At 35.8% G+C, this 25,431-nt stretch overlaps 1 protein-coding gene across 1 annotated transcript; it reads left to right on the plus strand.

Annotated features, from left to right (window-relative positions):
• The first annotated feature begins 1,046 nt into the window (after positions 1-1,046).
• Positions 1,047-3,721, plus strand: LOC105775264 (proline-rich receptor-like protein kinase PERK4). Its single transcript, XM_012597793.2, has 8 exons — positions 1,047-1,566; positions 1,815-2,384; positions 2,489-2,575; positions 2,676-2,746; positions 2,816-2,892; positions 3,032-3,176; positions 3,282-3,443; positions 3,536-3,721. Exons 1-8 carry the CDS (start codon positions 1,047-1,049, stop codon positions 3,719-3,721), a joined length of 1,818 nt encoding a protein of 605 aa, XP_012453247.2.
• The last annotated feature ends 21,710 nt before the right edge of the window (positions 3,722-25,431 follow it).

Raw genomic sequence — 25,431 nt, forward strand, 5'->3', positions numbered from 1 at the left:
AAGTTTATGACATATAAGACATTTCAAACACATAATTTTTTAAAATTACTTATCTAACATTTATGCTCAAATTTGAATAATATAGATTTTATATTCCATCAAATGTCTTACAGTAAACTTAGACTAAATAGTGAAAATACAAAATAATTACGTTTATATTGTATATATAGATCTTTTATCTTTTTCTTTCCTATAATATCATTTAATGTTAAACTAATATTTTTGTTACTAAATTATCATTTTCATTAGGTGCATGGTAACTAATATTTGGTCACTAATTAAGCATTAGCTTTTAACTTTTCTTTGTTTGTGTATGAGGTTTTCTTTGTTACAAGTGTGAAAAGAAGCGATGATGTTGGAGAGAAGTGGAACAAGTATTGTAGTTGAAGTTGATAAGTTTTTCTATTTTTTCCTACTGTTAAAGCATTGTTTTTGAACCAAAAATAGTTCACCTAAGCCTAAGCAAAGCAAGAAAAGTAGTAAAAAAAAGCTAAAAAGAGGAGCCAATTGAATCAAATCAAGAAGGCTGAGACTAAAAGTTCGAGAGAGAAAAAGAAAAAAGAAGACAGGAAAAATCTAAAGACGCGCTTTGTAAGAAGCTATTGGGGAACTACAGTGTCCCCCATCTTTCTTCTTCTTTCAGGTAATTTTTTTTTTTTTAATTTTGATGTAAGAATTGTCAGCTTTAATAGGGGTTAAAAGCATTCCCACTCGAATAAGCAAGGGTCACCTTTGAGACCAAAACGATTAACAATCCAACATTTCTGGCATAAAATATTATTACCACGCAAGATGAATGTATATCGCGTGATTTTTTTTACAGATTTGTTAAAAGGTTCTTCAAGAGGGATTTGTTTTTACATAGATATATAGAATTTTGCATGGTTATCGGCCACTATATGTGATCCTAGATGAGTTGCACTTGTATAAAAAATGTTGATTGATTTTCAGCTTACGATTTTTTTCAGGGTTCTTCTATTGTTTCAACCAAGCATATAAGGAGGGGTGGTGTTTCTTGGTTGGAAGTTCTGCTAAGCTAATGCAAAATGTCATCATCCCCTGAGAATTCTCCATCAGAATATTCCCCACCAGCTTCATCATCATCATCACCATCATCATCATCACCATCACCATCACCACCACCACCATCAAAAAGCTCCCCACCCCCGCCACCACCAACAACGCCACCGCCATCCTCGCCACCTCCACCAAAACTTTCATCACCACCCCCACCTGCACCTATTAATAAAAGTCCTGTACGCCATCCTCCTCCGCCTCCTCCCTTGACTTCTTTTCGTCATCCTCCTCCCCCTCCACCCATTAAAAGTAGTACCGACCACTCTCCACCACCTCCTACCAAAAGTGGTAGTTCCAAGTCAAACAATTCTCACAAGTCATCACCATCAACTCCGTCAAATGATAACTCAGGAATTGTCTTTATTGGAGTAGCTGTGGGGGCAGGATTATTTCTCCTTGTTTTTGTCACTCTTTTAGTAATATGCTGTCGAAGAAGAAAGAAGAAAAGCAATCAGAAAATCCAGTACTATCAACCTAGAGAAGCTAAAGGTGACAAAAAACCAATACCCTTCTTTCTCAAATTCTCTCTTTCTTCATTGATGAAAATTTTGAAACAGAAAGGCTAAAATTTTACAAATATGCTTTAAAAATACAATGAAGAGAAGAAACCTAATATGCATGTTTTTTCATTTATCTCCTACAACTCTTGAACCTCGCTTTAATATCAATTTTATGATTTAAGACTAATAAAGTTTGCATGGCTCATAAATTATTTCTATTACATGTGCTTTATGCAGCTGGTGGAGGTGATCAGTATTATAACTCCTCAATGAATCGTCAATGGGGGGTGGATGGTGTTAAAACAACCCCATCACCTGGAGGTGGATGGGGTACACCAACCCCAGTGCCACCTGCTGGTGCTGTTGGTGGTGGAGGTGGATGGGGTGCACAATCCTCAATACCAGGACAAGTTTTGAGCGGTGAAGTAAGCTCCATGTCCTCAGGCCCACAACATACTCCTTTGCCACCTCCATCACCAAATATTGGTCTTGGAGTAAACACTGGCGCTTTCACTTATGAGGAACTGTCAACTGCTACTGGAGGATTTTCTCAAGCCAATTTGCTCGGCCAAGGTGGGTTCGGATACGTGCATAAAGGTGTGTTACCAAATGGAAAGGAGATTGCAGTTAAGAGTTTAAAAACTGGTAGTGGACAAGGAGAAAGAGAATTCCAGGCAGAAGTTGAAATAATTAGCCGTGTCCATCATCGCTACCTCGTGTCATTAGTCGGATATTGCATTGCCAGACAGCAACGGATGTTAGTCTATGAATTTCTTCCAAATAAAACCTTAGAATATCATCTCCATGGTAAATTGAATTTTCATAATTCACTTGTTATCTATCTTTACGTTGCAAGCTTGTCTTTCTTTATTAGAAACTAGCCAACTCTCCCCTCCTTTTTTTCATTGCAGAAAAGAACCTACCAGTCATGGATTTTCCCACTAGACTTCGTATTGCATTAGGTTCTGCTAAAGGGCTTGCTTATCTTCATGAAGATTGTGAGGAATCAAAGTCCCCATCTGTATTTCTATCTATCATTCATTTGCCACTTCATCTTTCTCTAAAGATTTCATTTATTTGTTGAATTTATACATGCAGGCCATCCTCGCATTATTCATCGTGATATCAAATCAGCTAATATTCTCCTTGACTACAACTTTGAAGCTAAGGTATATATCAGCTTTAAAAAAACTTTATGTTGGCAAAAGGATTAACTAACCGAGCATATGACTATATAGGTGGCTGATTTTGGATTGGCTAAGTTGTCTACTGATAACCACACCCATGTCTCAACTCGTGTGATGGGAACATTCGGGTAACTATGAACAACTGTAAATAGCTATATTTGATTAGCATGTTTGAGAGAAAATAAAGACTGAAAAACTAAGAAAATCCATAATGTGTTCGTATATTTTTTAAATGAAACAACATTTCTTATAGGGTTTGTAATGTAGGTACTTGGCTCCGGAATACGCATCAAGCGGCAAGCTGACTGAGAAATCCGATGTTTACTCATTTGGGGTTATGTTGCTAGAACTCATAACCGGAAAGCAACCTGTCGATCCAACTAGTGCAATGGAAGATAGCTTAGTAGATTGGGTATGTAAAGTCAATGCATTAGCTGCCGAAAACATAAGATTCATTAACCATTATAAGAAAATTACATATAGAGAGAATGGTGTGTTAATATTATCTATGAAATAGGCTCGACCACTTTTGACTCGTGGACTAGAGGATGGAAACATTGGTCCCTTGGTTGATCCAGGTTTGGAGAATAACTACAACCAGGAAGAAATGAAACGCATGGTAGCCTGCGCCGCAGCTAGCATCAGACATTCAGCTCGAAAGCGCCCTAAAATGAGTCAGGTTTGCAATGAATCGATCCTTGAATTTCCCTTTTCTTTACCTTTTTTTTATAACAAAATTAGATTTTACAAGCAATGTATCATGGAAAGCAGATTGTACGTACCTTGGAAGGAAACTCTTCATTGGATGACCTAAATGAGGGTGTAAAGCCAGGCCATAGCTCAATCTATGCCTTGGGGGGAACCACAGATTATAGCAAAAGTTCATATGATGCTGATATGAAGAAGTTTAGAGAATTAGCATTATCAAGCCAAGATATGAGTGAGAGCAACCCTTAATCGTAGACAGATTTGGACATTGGTTGGTTGGTTCAAATATTATTTCGAGCTGTTATTTTGGAATCTTTATGTTTGGTTATCAAGTGTTTTCTTTTTCTTTTTTTCCTTTTCTTACGGATTTTGTATTTTTCAAGATTTGATAAAGTTAGCTTTAGATAAGAATCTCCTCTAATTCAATCAATATCCTGTTGTTAATGTTCCTAGTTTGAGCATTTGAGATTTGAAATTAAAATATCATCTCACAATTTTATTTTTGCAAATAGGAAAATATGATATATACATATACATATATATAATATTACAAAATATCGAAAAATAAAAGTAAATAAACATATTCACATTACATGTTTAAACATGCGGCACTTCGTATTTATTTTTAATTTAAGTAAATTACTCATTTACTATTTTAAATTATATTAGATAATTTACTTTAAACATTAATTAAATATTATAAGTATATTGCAATTATAAGACTTTTTTAAATTAATCCTATTTTTATTGTTTTTTTGGTAATAAAAATTATTTTTATTATTTTTAACTGTAATTGTTTTTCATAATTTAAGTTGTTTGTTGATACAAATTTGTCACACCCTAGTTTGGAGACTTGTATTTTGGATGGTTGATCAAGTCGGACCGGTAAGAATTTGTGTGTGAGCTAAGTTTAATTTGCTAAGTTGGACTGATTTTTTTTTTTGTCGCTTTGCCTCGGGCGAACTGTTTCGTGGTGTGGACTCCCATTCAATTTGGCGAGCTCTTGCGCTGGTGAACATGTTTGTGACAAACCTTTCTGTGGCAGACTTGTTTTTTCATTGTGAACCCTCTGGTGGTTAATTTCTACGAAACTAACTAAAAATTTGACTAAGGCAAGTGCACCTATCAATTAATAGTATAGCTACGGTGAGCACAGATATCGTTCCCACGAAGACTAAAAGTACTAGTAATTATCGTCTTTCTATTATTTAACCGATAAATTCGAGTGATTGATTGAAAACTAAAATTAACTAAATTAATTAACTAACACGAAAAATAACAAAATAAGAAAATAACCGATTAACAACCAAGAAGCAAAACAATACCCAGAAAAGAATTCACCTAGATTTCATCTGTCACTATCAATCTAAATTACGCAATTTATTTACTTAGTATCTTGATCTATAGAAATCCTTAAATTATGTCAATATCTCTTTCGAGAGTAAGAGCTATAATACACTATTTTGGCCCGGGTCAAAAGGGCCCAAATTACAAACGGCTTATGTGGCCCAAACTAAACAGAGGCCCAAAATTAACTAGGCCCAAAACAATAGTTAGAAACCCTAGGGTTTCTAAGGAAATCTTAAAGCGCCGCAGCCAAGCACTGCAGCACGATCTCCATACCTGCACAGCAAGAAATAAACAGCAAAAATGGAAAGGAAATCAAAAGATTGCAAATCGAATCAATGAGAACTGATTTGATTTCTATATTTTATTTTATTATGGCTATAAAAAAGCCATTGAGATTTTGTAATGGGGACCCGAAAAAAATCAATAAAAAAGCAAGTGTTTTTCACAACAAAAACAGAGAGTTCAATACGGAGAAAGGCATAAATCGATTCAAAAAGGTTGATATTTGCAATTTTTATTTATTTTTTTCTATTGTTTTATTTTTTATTCTACATACGAATAAAACAAAAAAAATAAAAAGAAAGAAACGACCTGAGTGGTGCCCAGAATCGCCGTGAACGGCCAGAAACCGAAAGGTTTCTCGGAGATTTGGTATTCCTCCAACGGTATTTTGAGGGTTTTGGGTCCAAATATGGGTTTAGGGACTTCGGAGGAGCTGGATCTGAAGTTTCCCCCTTTTTCGGCCACCGTAGATGGCGGTGCCGACACTGGAGATCGGCGGCCAGCGTGGTGGCCGATGACCGGCCGATGACCGACTGATGGCCGGACGTCTGGGGAAGGGGAGAGAGTTTCTGAAGGATTTTTTTTGTTTTTTTAAAGAAGAATGAAAATGAATTTTTTTTAAATGATTTTCGCTTAAATAAGCCTACTAAAACGACGTCATTTTGGGCATGGGTCGACCCAAATCCGACCAGGCCTAGGATCCGCGTGTTTTTGAGCGGAGGGGTAAATTGCGCTTTTAGCCCCTCCACCTTTTTAATATTTTACAGTTAGATTTTTTTATTTATTTTTAATTAGCCCTTTAATTTATTTTCAATTTCAATTTAGCCCTACTTGAACGACGCCGTTTTAGAGGATAAGGGAAAATTTCCCTTCCAGCCCCTCTTTGTTGTTTGCACGTTCAATTTAGTGTTTTTATCTTTACTTATTTGTAGATTTGCCCCAGATTTTTATTCGCAGTTCGATTTAGTCCTTTTTTCTTTATTTTTTTATATTTTTTTAAAATTAATTAAATAATGTAATTATTATTATTTTTATATACGTAATTATTTATATATATATATATATATGCATTTTTATTTTTTTATGTACATATTTATTCTTTTTTAACGAATATTTTTCTCATATTTATATAGATACATATTTTTTTAAAAAATTAATTTCAATAATGTATTGATTATTTAATTATTTTAATCTATATATATATATATATATTTCTTTTATATGTACGTATATGTATTTATTTTTTCTTCCTAATGAATATTCTTTTATATTTATATAAACACGTATATATATATATCTATGTTTTTTGAAAATGCTTAAATATCTACTTATTTTAACATATATTTTATAATTTATATATATTTTATACTTTTCTTTATTTTCACAAATGCATTATATATTTTGTTTATATAAATTTTATAATCCAAATTTTATATGTGAATTCATGTGTATTCTTCATAATTTTAATGTATATGTTATGTATCTCTTATTCTTTATATATTTTTTGTTTATTTCCTTCATTTGTTTATTGATTTATGTTTTCATTTATATTTTAAAATAATTTTTTATTTTGCTCATTTATTTGATATTCTTGCATTGTCATTGTTTTTTTTATGTTTATTAGTTTCATTTAATTATTTGTTTATATTATTTCTATGCCATTGTTGTATTTATTATTGTTATTTGTTATTGCGACATTTATACATGCATTCAATATAACATTACATCATCTTTTACTCGAATTTAAAATAGAAAATTTTCAAAATAGAGATAATACTCGTATTTAGGATTTTCAAGGAAATTGAGCATTAACGTATTGGGTTCCAATTTTCTTCGTTAAATCTAACAATCGAGAATTGCTCCTTAATCAAAAATAAAATGAAAAGCTTGTTATCGGAAATTCAATATGTTGTGTCCTAATGCATTGGATGTGACGTGTGGACTTCTCAAGACAAATATTTTTTGTAAAAATAAAGGAAATATTTAATGTTTGGGATTTTAAGAAATTGTGCCCTAACGTATTGGGCTGCGATTTCTTCATAAATTTTAAACAATTAAATATTTTCTTAAATTTTATTACACAAGTTTTTAGGACAAACTCATTTTTGAGGATATGAAATGTTGTGCCCTAACGCATTGGGTGTGACATTTCTTCTCCTAAATGAGAGAGTCTTAATAAATAACTTGATTTAATCAAGGATTGAATTTTTTAATTCTCGACATTAAGACACTGATTAATCATTTTGGTACCAATTTTTTGGGCTTTACGAGGGTGCTAATCCTTCCTCGAATGTAACTGACTCCCAAACCAGTTTTTTCTAAAAACTCGTATACCAAAGTCATTTTAGGTGATTCAATCACACCTTAATAAAAGATTGGTGGCGACTCCAAATTTTCATCGACAACTAAATTTTTGTTTTTCAAAAAATGGTTTCGACAGCTTGGCGACTCCGCTGGGGAATTTTTTAAAAAAAATAAGAGAGTCGAGCCACAAAGTTGATTATTTTTTGTCTTATGGTCGAAAAAATAAATTTTAAAAAATTCATGATATCCTTTTACATTCATTATTTTCTTGCTTAATTGATTTAAGTATTGTTTGCATTACACATTACATGAGTTGAATGATTTTACCCTTCTAAGTGGGAGTGAGAAACTATTCCTTCGTGAGGTTTTCACCTCCGTATAGGATAGTGGATCGCTTTCGGAGTACATCGGTACCTATGCCTTCGTGAGATTTTCATCTCTGTATAGTCATAGGGAAAATGTATTCCCTTGAACCGAACTTGATCTATATGAGTCTATAATGGGTGAAGATCGAGGAATCTACTGGTTCGGGTACCTTTGCCCTAGAAGCCGAACTTCATATCGTGAACCTTAGGAATCCACCTTAGGTAAAACTATACTGAACCCTAGTAGATATCCGATTAGGTGTTTTACTATTTCTTGATTATATTTTATGTTCTTATATGATACTGACTTTTTGTGTTTTATTTTGATTGCATGACATGGCATTTCATTTCATTATAAAAGGCGTTGGTTCATATTCAGTTGCTAGATAGAAAGCTTATCATGGAAAGAGGGTTTCTTGATAAAGTGCAGGATAATGCGGCTGTCCGAACTTGGTCTGAAACGACACAGCAAGAGAAAGGTGATAGTTTGGCTGACGGACATGTATCGGAATTATGGGATTTTACTCGCATCAGTGTAACTCAAAACAATTTGCAAGAGTTGAAGGAAATTTAGGATCAGTGGAATGACAAGGTTAGACAGCTATTTTATAATAATTATGGGGATTTGCCTTATTTGCTTGATGTGAAGATAGACAAGCATTTGTTTCGAGCCCTCGCCCAGTTTTGGAATCCTGCTTACAGCTGCTTCACATTTGGGAAGGTCGATTTGGTGCCTACGATAGAAGAATATGTGGCTTTACTCCGATGTTCAAAGTTTCAAATGGACAAGGTCTACTCGAGAGCGATAAATATGCCAACCTTTTCGAAGAAACTGATAAGTATAACAGGGATGAGTGAGCAGTGGGTTGCTACACAAATTAAGCAAAAGGGGAATAGTAAGTGCGCTCCTTAGAAAAGTTTGAAAGATGCAATTCTAACGCACCCAGACATGAGGAAGAGGTTAGATGTCTTTGCTTTAAGTATATATGGCTTGGTTGTCTTCCCCAAAGCCTTGGGGCATGTTGATGAAGCAGCCACCGATTTATTCGACCGGCTTAATAAGAGGGTTACACCAATTTCAGTGATTTTGGCAGAAACTTTCAGGTCATTGAGTGCATGCCGGAAAGCGAGATAAGGTAGATTCATTGGATGTGCACAACTCCTACTCGCATGCTTTCACAGTCACTTTTGCAAGGTTGATAGGGTTTCGTACCGGGTTTTCTCCAAAAATTATTCACCACTAAAGGATATTATAGCCACACTGAGGAGAGACGATATTTCGGAGGAAAAGTGGATGGGAATTCTTCAGAATCTTCAAGAAGAGGACATTGAGTGGAGAGCTCCTTAGTTGCTTCCAGATGAGATCCTGTATAGGTGTGGTAATTTCGATTGGGTTCCACTGCTTGGAATTTGGGGAGCTGTTGGATATGCCCCATTATTAGTGCTAAGGCAGTATAGGTCAAGGCAATTTATACCTGCGACCCAAGGGATAGCTAATTGTGGATTTTCGTGCAGAGATGATGGTTATAGAAAAAAGATTCAAGAGATGTCTAATGCATGGAAACAGAATTGCCGAATGAAGAGGTTAGCTGTGGGTCTGATGACAACTCCTGAGTATAATGAATGGTGGGTTAGGAGAATCAACGAAAATATACCCAAGATAAGTCAGGAAAACAACCAATCAATAGAGGAATATTTACGAGTCGTCCCTTCTGAGTTGGAAATCATAAGACAAGATTTTGAAAGAAGAAATGCGGAGTTAGAAAAGAAGATAGAACAAATGGAGGAAGAGAAGATGAAAAGATTAGACATAGATGTGCAAAAGCTCGAAACTGAGAAATTAAGAAAAAGGAAAAACAAGGTTGAGGAGGAGTTGGATAGTTTGAAGGCAGATTATAAAAAGTTTCGCCTGTCAATAAGAACTGCTGGGCTGGGAAAAATTTCAGAACAGTGGCGAACAGAAATTCGAGAAGAAAAGGAAAAAGTCGAAAGATAGGAACATAAATTTCAAGAGGTTCAGACACGAAATGAAGCTTTAGAGAAGAGTTTGTCAGAAAGCCAAAAAGAAAAAAGTGAGCTAAAGAACATGGTGACCGAGTTGGAAAGATCCCTTCTTTAGTATCGAAATCGAAACTTTGCGATAGAATTGAGGGCAAGCTTGAGCAAGATTGAGGAGTTAGAAACAGTGTTGCAAAATTGTGAAATTCGGATCAAGTCCTTGGAAGCAAATGAAAATCGTAATAATGAACAGCTCCACTACTTTCAGAATCAAGTTAGGAGCAGAGATCATATTATGGAGGAAGCTGTGATCCAGGTTCGAGAAGTAGCTGATCACATACAGACTTTAGCAGTGCAGGCTGACATGCTGAGTGTGAAGTATGAATTAGAATCGGATTGGGGGCAAGAGTTAGATTTTTTATTTAGGAAAATTAGAATTCTGAGTAATAGGGCAAAGCTTTATTTGTAATTCACTTTATGTAAAGAAATTTAATTTCTAGTAAAGTTTTCTTAAATGGAATTGAATCGAAATTGACGCTTTTTTGCATTCATTTCATGAATTGCATTTGCTTCATATGCATTAAAAAATATTAAAAGATTCTAATTAATTTAAATCACTCCTCAGTTAATCTGGAAACCAACCAACCTACCAAACACCGCTACGGTACTCGATCAAAAACTAAGGACATGAACCAAATGATGGAAAGGCTAGAACAGTTCCAAAAGGAGATGCAGGATCAACTTCAACAACAAATGAATGAACAGTTTGAGAAAATTCAGCAAAAAATGATAGAAAAAATGATGGAATCTTAAGGGAGTATGATGGCTCGATTAACTCAGTTGTTGACCGAAGGAACTGATAAAAGAAAGGGCTCTGTGCTCAATGTTCAAGAAGGAGACAGTGAGGGACCTGTTTATCCCCCAGGCTTTACCCCTCAGCATGTTGAGGTATATCCGCGCAAATCTTCTGTCACCATCAAGCCTCAGCAGTTTCAGGCCGATGCTGTAACACCAATAAATTTTCAAGCTGGATCAGGCTCTAACCCTGGAGACAACCTTGTTAATCCTGCTATCCCTGACTTCGACGAAACAGCTGAAAAGGAGAAAATGAAGGATGAATTGCCAAAACAGCTAGAAGAAAAGTATAAATGGCTGGAAGAGAAATTTAGAGCAATGGAAAGTGCTGAGAGCTACTATAGGATTGATGCTAAAGAATTAAGCTTGGTTCCGGATTTAGTACTCCCTTACAAATTCAAAATGCCCGAGTTTGAGAAGTACAATGGAACTAGTATCCCCGAAGCCCATATTACCATGTTTTGTAGACGGATGACTGGGTATGTTAATAACGATCAGCTGCTGATACATTGTTTCCAGGATAGCCTCACACGGCAGCATCCAAGTGATACAATCAACTGAGTTGTACCAAGATTAATTCATGGAGAGATTTAGCACAGGTATTCATAAATCAGTACAAACATGTAACCGATATGGTACCTGATAGAATCACTCTACAAAACATGGAAAAGAAGCCCGGTGAAAGCTTTAGGCAATACGCACAAAGGTGGAGGGAGGTTGCCGTCCAAGTTCAGCCATCTCTTCTAGAAAGAGAGATGACTATGCTTTTCGTTAACACATTGAAAGCCCCATTTATCATACATATGCTAGGAAGTGCTACAAAAACCTTTTCTGAAATAGTTATGAATGGTGAAATGATAGAAAATGCTATCAGAAGCGGGAAGATTGATGCTGGAGAAAGTAGCAGAAGGTCGGCCTCGAAGAAGAAAGAAAATGAGGTCAACAACACAAGTTCATATAGCAAGGGATATTCAAAGACGATTACGGTGAATCAGCCGAGAAAAGTGGCTGTTAACCAACAAGGATCATCAAAACAGGGATCTGACATAAGACAAAACACAGAGAAGCTTCAATTTACGCCAATTCCAATGTCGTATAAGGAGCTGTATCAGAATCTATTCAATGCACACGTGGTTTCCCCTTACTACTTGAAACCTTTACAGCCTCCGTACCCTAAGTGGTACGATGCAAACGCACGATGTGATTATCATGCAGGAATCGTGGGGCATTCCATTAAACATTGTACAGCGTTCAAAAAGCTGGTTGAAAGACTCAGGCATGGGCGTTGTTAAGTTGGATGATTCGCCTAGTACAGAGAATCCTTTACCTGATCATAATGGAGTGAACATGATAGGTGGGAACATGGGTAGAAAAATCAAGGAAGATATTGCAGAAGTGAAAATTCCTTTAAAATAGGTCTGGAAGAAGAATATGATAGAAAGGGGGTTATTTGTTTTGGATTGGGAGAGAAGCTTGAAAGGGTGGAAAACTACTGTAAGTTCCATCACGAGGAGGGACATGAGATTCAAGAATGTATAGAATTCAGAGCCTTGGTTCAAAGCATGATGGATGACAAGGAAATGGAGTTTTACGAAGAAGTTAAGGAAGAATGGAGTATCTGTACATCCAAATCCACGAAGGTTCCAAGAGTAACTCAGCCTGTGGTCATCATCTCGCGACCAAAGAATGATGAAGTCAGAACGCCAATAATGCCAAGGATCATAATAAAGAAACCTGCAACCTTTTCTTACTAAGATAGTAGGAAGGTTCCATGGAATTACGAGTGTAATACAACCGTCCCTGGAAAAGAGACTACAAAGGATGGGTATAAGTGCTTATCCATAACCTATGAAAGGAAGGGTCATAACAGTGGAACAAAAAAAGAAAATAGCTGGGCCTGTGCTATCTATCAATGAGCTAGTGAAGGAGGAAGAAGCTGTGGAATTCCTCAAATTTTTCAAGCATAGTGAGTATAATGTCGTCGAGCAGTTGCATAAACAACCAGCCCACATATCTGTACTAGCCTTACTTTTGAATTCAGAAGTACACCGAAATGCATTGATGAAGGTGCTAAACGAGACCTATGTGGCCAACGATATTTCTGTCAGCAAATTAGATCAGTTGGTCAATAATATCAGTGCTGATAATTTCATATTCTTCAATGATGATGAAATACCACCTGGGGGCATGGGGTCTACTAAGGCTTTGCATATCACTACACGATGCAAGGGGTATACTTTGCCAAGAGTGTTGATTGACAATGGATCAGCTTTGAACGTGTTGCCATTATCCACACTTAACAGGCTTCCCATAGACAGCTCGCACATGAAAACATGCCAAAATATAGTGAGGGCATTTGACGGTACAGAAAGAAAGGTCATGAGAAGAATTGAGATACCCCTACTGATTGGCCCAACAGTGTACGAGGTGGATTTTATTTTGATGGACATCAAACCCTCCTACAATTGTTTATTAGGGAGACCATGGATACATTCGGCGGGGGCAGTACCGTCATCACTACATCAGAAGTTGAAGTTAGTATCAGAAGGTCGGCTGGTGATAATAAACGCCGAAGAGGATATTATAGCGGCTGTATCCAATGAGGCACCGTATGTGGAGACCAATGACGAGTCAGTGGAATGCTCTTTTCGATCTCTAGAGTTTGTAAATGCAACATTTATTCCTGAAAAGAGCAAAATGTTGGTGCCTAAAATATCCAAAACTACAGAGATGGGTTTGCAGTTGTTGGTAGGGAAAGGAGCTTTACCCAGAAGAGGATTAGGGAAATACCTTCAAGGGAAAATTGAGGTTCCAGCACTAAGAGAGAAACAAGACCACTTTGGCTTAGGGTATGAGCCAGATAGAGGATAGAGAAAGAAGGAGTTGGAAAGAAGGCAGGATAGAAGAAGGGCGCGTCTAAGTGGGGAGGAAATCAAATGGGAGCCAATGATAATTCCCCACATATCTAAAACCTTTGTATCTAGAGGGATCATTCATTCTGAGAGAAGGATATCAATTGAGGAAAGCATCGAGGAGACATTGGAAAATATGCACATCAATGCCATAAATGAGGATGCAAATGAAGGAGGGAGTTTGTTAGACATTTGTCCTTATAAACCTGGGAGTGTTCTAGATAATTGGACTGCGGAAGAAATACCTGAAGTCTTTAGAACTATCTCAGAGTAATATTCAGAACAGACTTATTGTTTTAGCCTAGAAATAATAAGAACTCTTTTGTGAAAAGGCTTATGTTCAAATATCATTATTTTAATAAAATACAACTCTTTTGAGAAAATATTCTTTTATTCTTCCCATACGAGTAAATACATTAAATTAGTCTTTCATTTATAATCATATTGCACAAATAATTGTACATAAATTCATACATTCTTTTGTAACCATATTAGATCCCTGTATATCAATGACGTGAATGAAGATGTTACAAACTCGGAGTTTCCTCTTGAACGAAACATGTGTTTAGAGGGATCACAGGACTTGAAGGTGACGTAGATGGTGGTTTATCTTTGGACTTGTTGAGAATGGTAAAATAGGAAGAAAAACAAATTCTACCTCACAAGGAAGCAATAGAAGTTGTGTGCTTGGAAGAAGGGAAAGAGGTAAAAATTGAAACTGAGATTTTTGCAAAGACAAGACGAGACCTCATTTAATAACTCCAAGAATGCAAAGATGTCTTAGCATGGTCATACCAAGATATGTCCGGGTTGAGCACTGACATTGTAATGCATCGCCTACCTATAAGGGAAGATTGTAAGCCAATCCAACAGAAGCTCAGAAGAATGAGGCCCGATATTGTGCTTAAAATAAAACAGGAAATCAAGAAGCAGTTTGATGCTGGGTTTTTACAGGAGGTCAAATATTCTTAATGGGTAGCCAACATCTTTCCAGTCCCTAAAAAAGATGGAAAAGTACGAATGTGCGTGGATTATAGAGATTTGAGTAAAGCTAGCCCAAAAGACAATTTCCCATTGCCACATATCGATACTTTAGTGGACAATAAGGTGGGATATTCATTGTTTTCTTTCATGGATTGTTTCTCAGGATATAATCAGATAAAGATGCATCTTGAAGATTTGGGAAGGACTACATTCATTACTTTATGGGGAACATTTTACTACAAAGTAATGCCATTCGGATTAAAGAATGCGGGAGTAACATATCAGAGAGCCATGGTAGCCTTGTTTCATGACATGATGCACAAAGAGATTGGGATTTATGTTGATGATATGATTGCCAAATCCAGAACAGAGCAGAAGCATGTGCAGGTCCTGAAAAAATTGTTCTTAAGACTTAGAAAGTTTCAACTCAAACTTAATCCAACAAAATGCACTTTTGGAGCCAGGTCAGGAAAGTTGTTGGGCTTCATAGTCAGTGAAAAATGAATCGAGATTGACCCAAACAAAGTCAAGGCAATACGAGATTTACCGCCACCGCGCACTCAGAAAGAGGTTCGAGGTTTCTTAGGACTACTGAATTATATTGCTCGGTTCATTTCATAGTTGACCGAGAAATGTGACCCCATATTTCGTCTTCTGAAGAAACTTAATCCAAGTGTTTGGAATGAAGAATGCCAGGAAGCTTTTGAAAAGATAAAGCAATACCTATCCAATACTCTAGTGCTGTCACCACCTAGCCCAGATAGACCCTTGATTTTGTATTTAACGGTGTTTGACAATTTCATGGGGTGTGTGCTGGGTCAACATTATTCGACTGGAAAGAAGGAAAAGGCGATATACTACCTCAGTAAGAAATTCACTGATTGTGAAATAAGATATTCGTCTATCGAAAAATTATGTTGTGCCTTGATTTGGACGACAAAGAGGTTGAGGCAATACTTACTCTACCATATGACTTGGCTAATTTCAAAATTAGACCATTTAAAGTATATGATGGAGTCAACGGCATTGAATGAGAGAATGGCTAGATGGCAAATCTTGCTCTCTGAGTTCGATATAGTATATGTAAGTCAGAAGGCCATCAAAGGGAGTGCGATAGCAGATTTCTTGGCTAGCAGAGCTTTAGAAGATTATGAACCTCTAGACTTTGACTTCTCGAATGAAGACTTGATGTGTGTGGCAAATTCTGAAGAGGATCCCCAAGAAAATCATTCTTGGAGGTTAAACTTTGACGGAGCTTCGAATGCGTTAGGCAATGGGATTGGGGCAATCCTGGTATCTCCAAATGGAGATTATCATCCTTTCACTAGTAAACTAGACTTCGATTGCACTAATAACATGGCTGAGTATGAAGCTTGCATCATGGGTATCCGAGCAGCCATAGAACGGAAAATTAAGACACTAGAAGTATATGGAGACTCAGCATTGGTAATATACCAACTAAAAGGGGAATGGGAAACGAGAGACCCCAAGTTGATCCGTTATCAGAGATTGGTTCTGGAGTTGATTGAAGAGTTTGACAACATTACCTTTTATTATCTCCCACGGGAAGAAAATCAGATGGCTGATGCTCTTGCTACTTTCGCCTCTATGATTAAAGTGAATAAATTAGAGGACACGAAGCCCATTCAAATTAGTATTTATGATATCCCAGCCCACTGCTACAGTATTGAAGAAATGGAGAATGATAATCGTCCCTGGTACTAAGATATATTGCTATATGTGAAGAATCACGAATATCCTGAGCAGGCAACGGAGAATGATAAGAGGACATTGAGGAGAGTAGCTATTGACTATGTCTTAGATGGAGAGATTCTATACAAAAGGGGAAAGGATCGAGTACTGTTGAGATGCGTGGATGCTGTAGAGGCTAAGGAAATCTTAAAAGAAGTCCATGAGGGTATTTGTGGAACACACGCCAATGGATTCACCATGGCTAGACAGATCATGAGATTCGGATATTACTAGTCCACCATGGAAGGAGATTTCATCAATTATGCCAAGAAGTGCCATAAATGTCAAATTTATAGGGATAAAATGCATGCGCCTCCTTCACCTCTTCATGTTATGACTTCTCCATGGCCTTTCTCCATGTAGGGGATGGATGTCATTGGGCCAATATCGTCGAATGCTTCTAATAGACATCGTTTTATTTTTGTGGTTATTGACTACTTTACTAAGTAGGTAGAAGCAGCCTCATATGCTAATGTCACGAAGGCAGCAGTCAGTAATTTTTTGAAGAAAGAGATCATATGTCTATATGGAATGCCTGAAAAGATCATATCTGACAATGCGCTGCATTTAAATAACAGCACAATAGCGGAAGTCTGCAACCAGTTCAATATCAGACACCATAATTCATCACCGTATCGTCCAAAAATGAATGGTGCAGTGGAGGTGGCCAACAAAAATATCAAGAAAATTGTGGCGAAAATGGCTGAAACTTACAAGGATTGGCATGAGAAGTTATCATTCGCCCTTCTTGCTTACCGAACATCTATCAGAACTTCTACTGGGGCAACGCCTTTTTCTTTGGTTTATAGGATGAAGGCAGTTCTACCCATTGAAGTTGAAATCCCTTCTCTCTGGGTATTGGCTGAGTTAAAATTGGATGAGGCTGAGTGGATCCAATCTCGGTATAATCAGTTGAATTTGATAGAGGAAAAAAGACTAAAAGCTATTCGTCACAGTCAAATGTACCAGAAACGAATGATGCAAGCTTATAACAAAAAGGTTCGTCCTAGAGAATTTCATGAGGGTGACTTGTAGTTGAAAAATATCCTCCCTTTACAAAAGGATTTCAGAGGGAAATGGATGCCAAACTGGGAAGGACCTTATGTTGTAAAAAAGGCTTTTTCTGGAGGTGCTTTGATTTTGAGTGAAATGGATGGTAAGAGTTTGCCGAATCCTGTAAATTTTGATTCAATAAAGAAATATTTCACTTGAATGAGGGATCAAAGTGAAAACCCGTAAAGGGCGCTTTGACGCAAAAAAAAAGAGAGGAGAGGCCAAGGTGAAAACTCGCAAAGGGCGCCTTGAGACCAAATGGGATTTGAGTTGAAAACCCGAAAAGGGCAGCTCAAACATTGATCAGATTGGGGCATGTGGTGATCTTGCTATACCTAAATCAGCAGAAAAGGATATGTGACATCTTAGGGCATCGACGGAGTACTGTAGATCTCCTAAACACATGTTAAATTCAAAATGGTCCTTAGTTTGTACGGAGAAGTTCAAGCTACGATATCCAAGGCACCTAGTCTTCATATTACTTGTACTTATTTTGTTTGTTCTTGTAATACTTTATTCTTTGATGATCTTGAATACTTTTTTCTTTTCAAGACACTTGCTATCAATAAATTCTTTTTCTATTATTCGAGTTGTGCCTCGAATTAATTCATTTCTTAGTCAGTATTATGATCTTTGTGCAAGCATGTTACATTAGAATAATGATTAATGGACTAATAAACTTTCACAAAAGAAGTTTTGTATATTACTCTGGGAACTTCTAAATAATTTAGTAACCTGAAATAGTACTATTGTTTAGAATGCACCAAGTCTAAAAGTTGAAGTGTCGAAGAAGGAAAAGTCTAAATTAAAACTGTTCTTTCGGATTTTGTTGTCCAAATGTTGATTGAACGAGACAACAATAAATCTTGATTGGTGACAAAGCTTCAAGGGATAGAAAGAAATTCCCTTTAGAAAAGAAATTCTTCATTTGCACATAAGAATTTAGTATGATACCCGTGGAAGGGTGTAAAGAACCAAGGTGTTTCATGATCTGCATCCTTGAGATACGATAAGATTGAGGAAAAGCCAAATTTTTCTACTCTTGGGTCACAGTGGAAGAAAGATGGTACAATTTTTTTGCGTCCTAGTGGATTGAGCTTTGAAGTTCACAGTGGGGGCAATTTGATTAAGTGTTTCTTTGGAGATGCCAGCCTAGCAAAAAGGCGTTGTAGCACGTCAGCGATGAAGCCTTAATAAACTTTGAGTAATGATAACTTGAGTGATAATGAGGGATCATTCTCGAAAAAAATGACATTCTGCATTCATTCAAATGTCACTCATGCATGTCTAGTTAGGAGCATTTGATTCAATTTGATCATGACATCCTAATCGCTAGGCATAAATAGGTTCATGAATTGAATAGGTCATGTTCCTCAGAGACAAAACCGGTAAAACTTCAGCCTTATCTCCCTGAGCAGCAGTGGAGTAGGTTGAAGATAGCAGATCTCGCCTTCCTATGCTGGCAGTGAAGCAGATCGAAGACATTAGTCTTATCGCCTTGAAGTTGCAATGGAAAAGATTGAAGCCACGACGGCGAACCTTACTTCCCTGGTGTTGTAGCGGAGTCGATTGAAGCCACGACGGCGAATCTTATCTCCCTGGCATTAAGGCTTGGATTAGCTGAAGTGGAGCGGATTGAAGCAATGGGCAGCGAATCCTATCTCTTTGGCATTACAGTGGAGTAGATTAAAGCCGCAACGACAAATCTTACTCCCTTGGCGGTGTAGTGGAACAGATTGAAGCTAAGATGGCCAATCTTGTTTCCCCAACATTGCAATTTAAAATATTGAAGCCGCAACGGCGAATCTTATTTCCCTGGCGTTGTAGCGGAGCAGATTGAAGCCACGACGGCGAATCTTATCTCCCTGGCATTAAGGCTTGGATTAGCTGAAGTGGAAAGGATTGAAGCTGTGGGCAACAAACCCTATCTCTTTGGCATTACAGTGGAGTAGATTAAAGCCGCAACGGCAAATCTTACTTCTCTGGCGGTGTAGTGGAACAGATTGAAGCTACGACGACAAATCTTGTTTACCCAACATTGCAATTTAAAAGACTGAAGATGGCGAATCTTATCTCCCTGAAGTTGCAGGGGTGCAAATTAAAGCCAATAATCCTATCTCCCTGAAGTTGCAGTGGAGCGGATTAAAATCACAGATCTTATCTCTTTGAAGTTGCAGAGAGCAGATCACATCTAGTCTTATCTCCCCAAAGTTGCAGAGGAGTAGAATGAGTAAGCAGGTCTTATCTTCCTAAAGTTGCAGTAGAGCAGACTCAAGAAAGTAAGTCTTATCCCCTGAAATTGTAGTGGGGCAGACTAAATAAACAAATCCTGTCTCCCTAAAGTTGTAGTGGAGTGGATTAGAGTGATGGATCTTATCTCTTTGAAATTACAGTAAGAGCAGATCGCATCAAAGTCATCTTTAAGTTGCAGCAGATCAAGTTGAAAGCTATAAGTCTTGTCTCCCTGAAGTTGCAGTGAAGCAGATTGAAGATGGCAAATTTGGTTCTCTTGAGAGACTACAATGAACGAATCCTATCTCCCTGGCATTGCAGTGGAATAGATTACCTCTGAAGATGCAGTGGGAAGGAATGAGGCTACTTGAAGAAGAATAGTACCAAGGTCCAACACGACCGAGCAAAATTGGGCATTTTTAAAGTCTTTGCTCCATTCCCGTTACACGATAACGAGCAAAGAGGGGCAGCTGTAATACCCTATTTTGGCCCGGGTCAAAAGGGCCCAAATTACAAACGGGCCTATGTGGCCCAAACTAAACAGAGGCCCAAAATTAACTATGCCCAAAACAATAGTCAGAAGCCCTAGGGCTTCTAGGAAATCTTCAAGCGCCGCAGCCAAGCACCGCAGCACGATCTCCATACCTACACAGCAAGAAATAAACAGCAAAAATGGAAAGGAAATCAAAAGATTGCAAATCGAATCAATGAGAACAGATTTGATTTCTATATTTTATTTTATTATGGCTATAAAAAAGCCATTGATATACTATAATGGGGACCCGAAAAAAATCAATAAAAAAGAAAGTATTTTTCACAACAAAAACAGAGAGTTCAATACGAAGAAAGGCATAGATCGATTCAAAAATGTTGATATTTCCAATTTTTATTTATTTTTTTCTATTGTTTTATTTTTATTCTACAAACGAATAAAACAAAAAAATAAAAAAGAAAGAAACGACCTGAGTGGTGCCCAAAATCACCGTGAACGGCCGGAAATCGAAAGGTTTCTCGGAGATTTGGTATTCTTCCAGCGGTATTTTGAGGGTTTTGGGTCCAAATATGGGTTTAGGGGCTTCGGAGGAGCCGGATCTGAAGTTTCCCCCTTTTTCGGCCACCGCAGACGGCGGTGCCAGTGCTGGAGATAAGCGGCCGGCGCGGTGGTCGATGACCGGCTGATGGCCGGACGACTAGGGAAGGGGAGAGAGTTTCTGAAGGATTTTTTTTTGTTTTTTTTAAAGAAGAATAAAAATGAATTTTTTTTGAAATGATTTTGGCTTAAATAAGCCTACTAAAACGAGGTCGTTTCGGGCATGGGTCGACCTGACTCCGACCCGACCTGGCCTAGGATCCGCGTGTTTTTGAGCGGAGGGGTAAATTGCGCTTTAGCCCCTCCGCCTTTTTAATATTTTACAATTAGGTTTTTTTATTTTTTTAATTAGCCCTTTAATTTATTTTCAATTTCAATTTAGCCCTACTTGAACGACGCCGTTTTAGAGGAGAAAGGAAAAATTCCCATTCCAGCCCCTCTTTGTTGTTTGCGCGTTCAATTTATTGTTTTTATCTTTACTTATTTGCATATTTGCCCCAGATTTTTATTCGCAGTTCGATTTAGTCCTTTTTCTTTATTTTTTATATTTTTTAAAATTAATTAAATAATGTAATTATTATTTTTTTAGATACGTAATTATTTTATATTTATATGTATATTTATTTTTTATGTACATACTTATTCTTTTTTAACGAATATTTTTCTCATATTTATATATATACACATTTTAAAAAAATTAATTTCGATAATGTATTGATTATTTAATTATTTTTAATCTATATTTTTTTCTTTTATATGTACGTATATGTATTTATTTTTTCTTCCTAACGAATATTCTTTTATATTTATATAAACACGTATATAAATCTATGTTTTTCGAAAATGCTTAAATACCTACTTATTTTAACATATATTTTATAATTTATATTTATATATATTTTCATACTTTTCTTTTTTTTCACAAATGCATTATATATTTTGTTTATATAAATTTTTATAATCCAAATTTTATATGTGAATTCATGTGTATTCTTCATAATTTTAATGTATATGTTATGTATCTCCTATTCTTTATATTTTTTTGTTTATTTCCTTCATTTGTTTATTGATTTATGTTTTCATTTATATTTTAAAATAGTTTTTTTTAATTTTGCTCATTTATTTGATATTCTTGCATTGTCATTGTTTTTTTTATGTTTATTAGTTTCGTTTAATTATTTGTTTATATTATTTCTATGCCATTATTGTATTTATTATTGTTATTTGTTATTGCGACATTTATACATGCATTCAATAAAACATTACATCATCTTTTTACTCGAATTTAAAAATATAAAATTTTCAAAATAGAGATAATACTCGTATTTAGGATTTTCAAGGAAATTGAGCCCTAACGTATTGGGTTCCAATTTTCTTCGTTAAATCTAACAATCGAGAATTGCTCCTTAATCAAAAATAAAATGAAAAGCTTGTTATCGGAAATTCAATATGTTGTGTCCTAATGCATTGGATGTGACGTGTTGACTTCTCGAGACAAAGATTTTTTGTAAAAATAAAGGAAATATTCAATGTTTGGGATTTTAAGAAATTGTGTCCTAACGTATGGGGCCGCGATTTCTTCATAAATTTTAAAAAATTAAATATTTTTTTAAATTTTATTACACAAGTCTTTAGGACAAACTCATTTTTGAGGATATGAAATGTCGTGCCCTAACGCATTAGGTGTGACATTTCTTCTCCTAAATGAGAGAGTCTTAATAAATAACTTGATTTAATCAAGGATTGAATTTTTTAATTCTTGACATTAAGACACTGATTAATCAATTTGGTACCAATTTTTTGGGTGTTACGAGGGTGCTAATCCTTCCTCGAACGTAACTGACTCCTGAACCCGGTTTTTTTAAAAACTCGTAGACCAAAGTCGTTTTATGTGATCTAATCACACCTTAATAAAAGATTGGTGGCGACTCCAAATTTTCATCGACAACTAATTTTTTGTTTTTCAAAAAATGGTTTCGACAAGAGCAATTGAATTTAGGTTGATTAATTGAAATTTATTTCTAATTAAAACTCCTATTATTGCATTAACTCGATTTATGGATTCTCCTATTATCAAAGAATTTATTGCGTAAAATAAAAATCAAACGATAGAATTCATCATAGGGTTCATCTCCCCTAGTTATTTAGAAAATTTAATCATGCTTGAAAATAAAAACATCCATGATATAGTATAACCGACAGAAACAAAGAAACTCATGATAACTCCGTCAGAAATAAATTGGGAATCTTCAATCTTGATGAAAATATGCTTCAGAATTGAATTCAATGGTGTTTTTCAAGTTGTTTTCTTTAGTATTCTATGAAGGTTCTCTCCTATCTTCTTATTTTTGTCATATATGTGTCTTAAAATTTTCGAAAAACTTAAAAATCAAGTTTTTTCGCAGTTCAGAGTGCCAATTCGCAAAATCGACATGGCCTGCCATATGGTTGTGTGGCAGCCCATATGGTCCCTACACCTTACTCTAATTTAACATCGAATAAGCACCCAAAAACACATTAAGAATGAGATTAAAACATGTTACTTTTAGCACTTATTAGTGGTGGATACGTATTGCATACATGTCAGGTCTTAGGTAGGAACGTGTAATTGTGCATGACACTTAGTGAGTTTCATTTGTTGTGCCTGATTAGTGGATTCGTGTATGCACATATTCTGATTGGTAGCCGGCCAAAAACGTTGATTTGTTTGTGCTATAATTCCTTTATATATAATAGTAGAAGAGAGGGAAAGAGGACTTTAGTTCTCCTTTCTCTGTTTTCCTAGTTCTTTTTGTCTAAAACTGGTGGTGTTTAACCTGTCTTATAACACTTAGTTTCCAATTAACCCAACAATAAGAATAATTAAGGAACTAAATTGGAAAAGACTGCAAGTTGGTGGCATATATTGGAAGAAACGGGATAGCTTGAAAATGAATTGGACATAGGTGAGATCCAATTTTGGTTCGATTAGGATGGAACCAAATAGTTCCTTAGTTGGAGACATAATAACTAGCCATGGACGACTCTCATAAGATAGGAAGTAACGCGAGAAGGTGAAACGACAGAAATGTGCAAGTGTACACAATCGTTACAAGTAATAAAGTGACAAGTAAATGTTGAGTTATCGCACCCACAGGGATAGTGCAAGAAAGATATTTATGAAATGTAAATTTAAACACTATGGTAATGAAAACAATTGTTGAAGTGATCTAAAAACTAAAACTAATTTAACTAAGTAAATAAAAAGTAAAATAATCCAATGTGTGATTTCTCAAAGACGAGGTTTAATCAATATGAAATAACTGTGTTAGATCAATTACATTCTTTAACTTAAAATTAATAAACTAATGCACATACAAATAATTTCACAGCAACTTGGTATTTTGCTAACCAATGCACATGCAAGCCTACTAAACCAATTAATCTCTTGAACATATTACTATTTCAACTCAAACAATTACTCAATTTTCATAAGCAAATATAAGATTAAGTGAGGTTACAATATATTTCTACATTGAAACAATTTAATCACAATAATCTTGCAAGTTATGCAAGGATAATATACCGTTTAATACTGTCGCTAATTTAACCCTCAGCAACCTTAGAAGATTAAACATGCACCAATTAGATACTGTGTCAGTTAATTAAAATTTCAATACTATTAATAATTAATTCATTCATTACCTTACAAATGTAATGCAACTATAACATAAACATGGTTTTATTTAATTGATCAATCTACCAAGGCCTAATAACAACATAAACAATATTTTAATAATTAAAGCAAATAGAATGCAATCCATCTAACACGAATTAGATTTAAGCCATTTAAATTAGAACAAGAACAACAACACAACAATTATTCATGTTCATGATCACAACATAAACAGGAAAATTAAAGAGAAGAGAATTAGAAAGCAAATCCAATATTTCTCTAAAGCTAAACTAGTGCGCTCCTCTCCTTCTCTGCTTGTTCTGTCGATCCAAGGCCTTCATGAATACTTGAATTCTGCTACTTCAAGGTGGATGAAAGCTCTTTTTCAAGAGGGAAATCGGCAAGGGAAAGAAACAAATGAAAATGGGAAAGCAAGAAGGGAATGGAAGAGAGAAAGTGAGTGAGAAAGAGAAATGTGTTTAATGTTGTGGTGTGTGAAATGAGGAAGGGAAGAGGGGTATTTATAGGTGGGAATGACTGCTAAAAATAACAAATAAATATCAGCCATTCCCTCTCCCTTAGCCGGTCATGCGTGATGCAAGTTTGAATGGCTCAAACTTACTATTTTTAGCTTGGGGAAAAAAGTAAAAAGCACGAAATATGGAGGGGTTTGAATGGCATTTAGGAGAAGCACAAGGGCTGTTTTGCAAGTGTAAAAATCAGATAAAATCAGCTAATTAGGTCAGCTATATGGACGGTTTGAGCTGCCCCATTCATGTTGGACCAGTCTTATTTAATTTAACAAAATTGGGCCACTTTCTTCTTTAGACTTTATATTAATTTTTAACCCAATCAATGTTGGATTAAAATTAAATATAAATTATGTATAATAATAATTATTGTACCGTCCTTGGCTGGAAAAATAATTAGCGTTGCTTTTGATTCACTTGATACACAAATTACCCTAATAGGTCAAGCCTTTCAAGGTGTCTGCCGAGCCAATTTTTACTTTTTGTGCAAAACTGTCAAAAATAAACTAGATTTATGAAAATTTAATATAAAAATAATTAAAATTCAATATTTTAATTATTTAAGTGCAAATTAATTATTTTATAATTAAAGTATGA

This window comes from Gossypium raimondii, chromosome 10 (assembly GCF_025698545.1).
Source record: "Gossypium raimondii isolate GPD5lz chromosome 10, ASM2569854v1, whole genome shotgun sequence".
NCBI classification, from domain to species: domain Eukaryota; kingdom Viridiplantae; phylum Streptophyta; class Magnoliopsida; order Malvales; family Malvaceae; genus Gossypium; species Gossypium raimondii.

Coding starts and splice junctions, on each gene's coding strand:
- LOC105775264 (XM_012597793.2), top strand. CDS start 1,047: ATGTCATCATCCCCTGAGAATTCTCCATCAGAATATTCCCCACCAGCT. Junction 2,893..3,031: donor CGTGTGATGGGAACATTCGG/GTAACTATGAAC, acceptor TTTGTAATGTAG/GTACTTGGCTCCGGAATACG. Junction 3,177..3,281: donor AAGATAGCTTAGTAGATTGG/GTATGTAAAGTC, acceptor TCTATGAAATAG/GCTCGACCACTTTTGACTCG.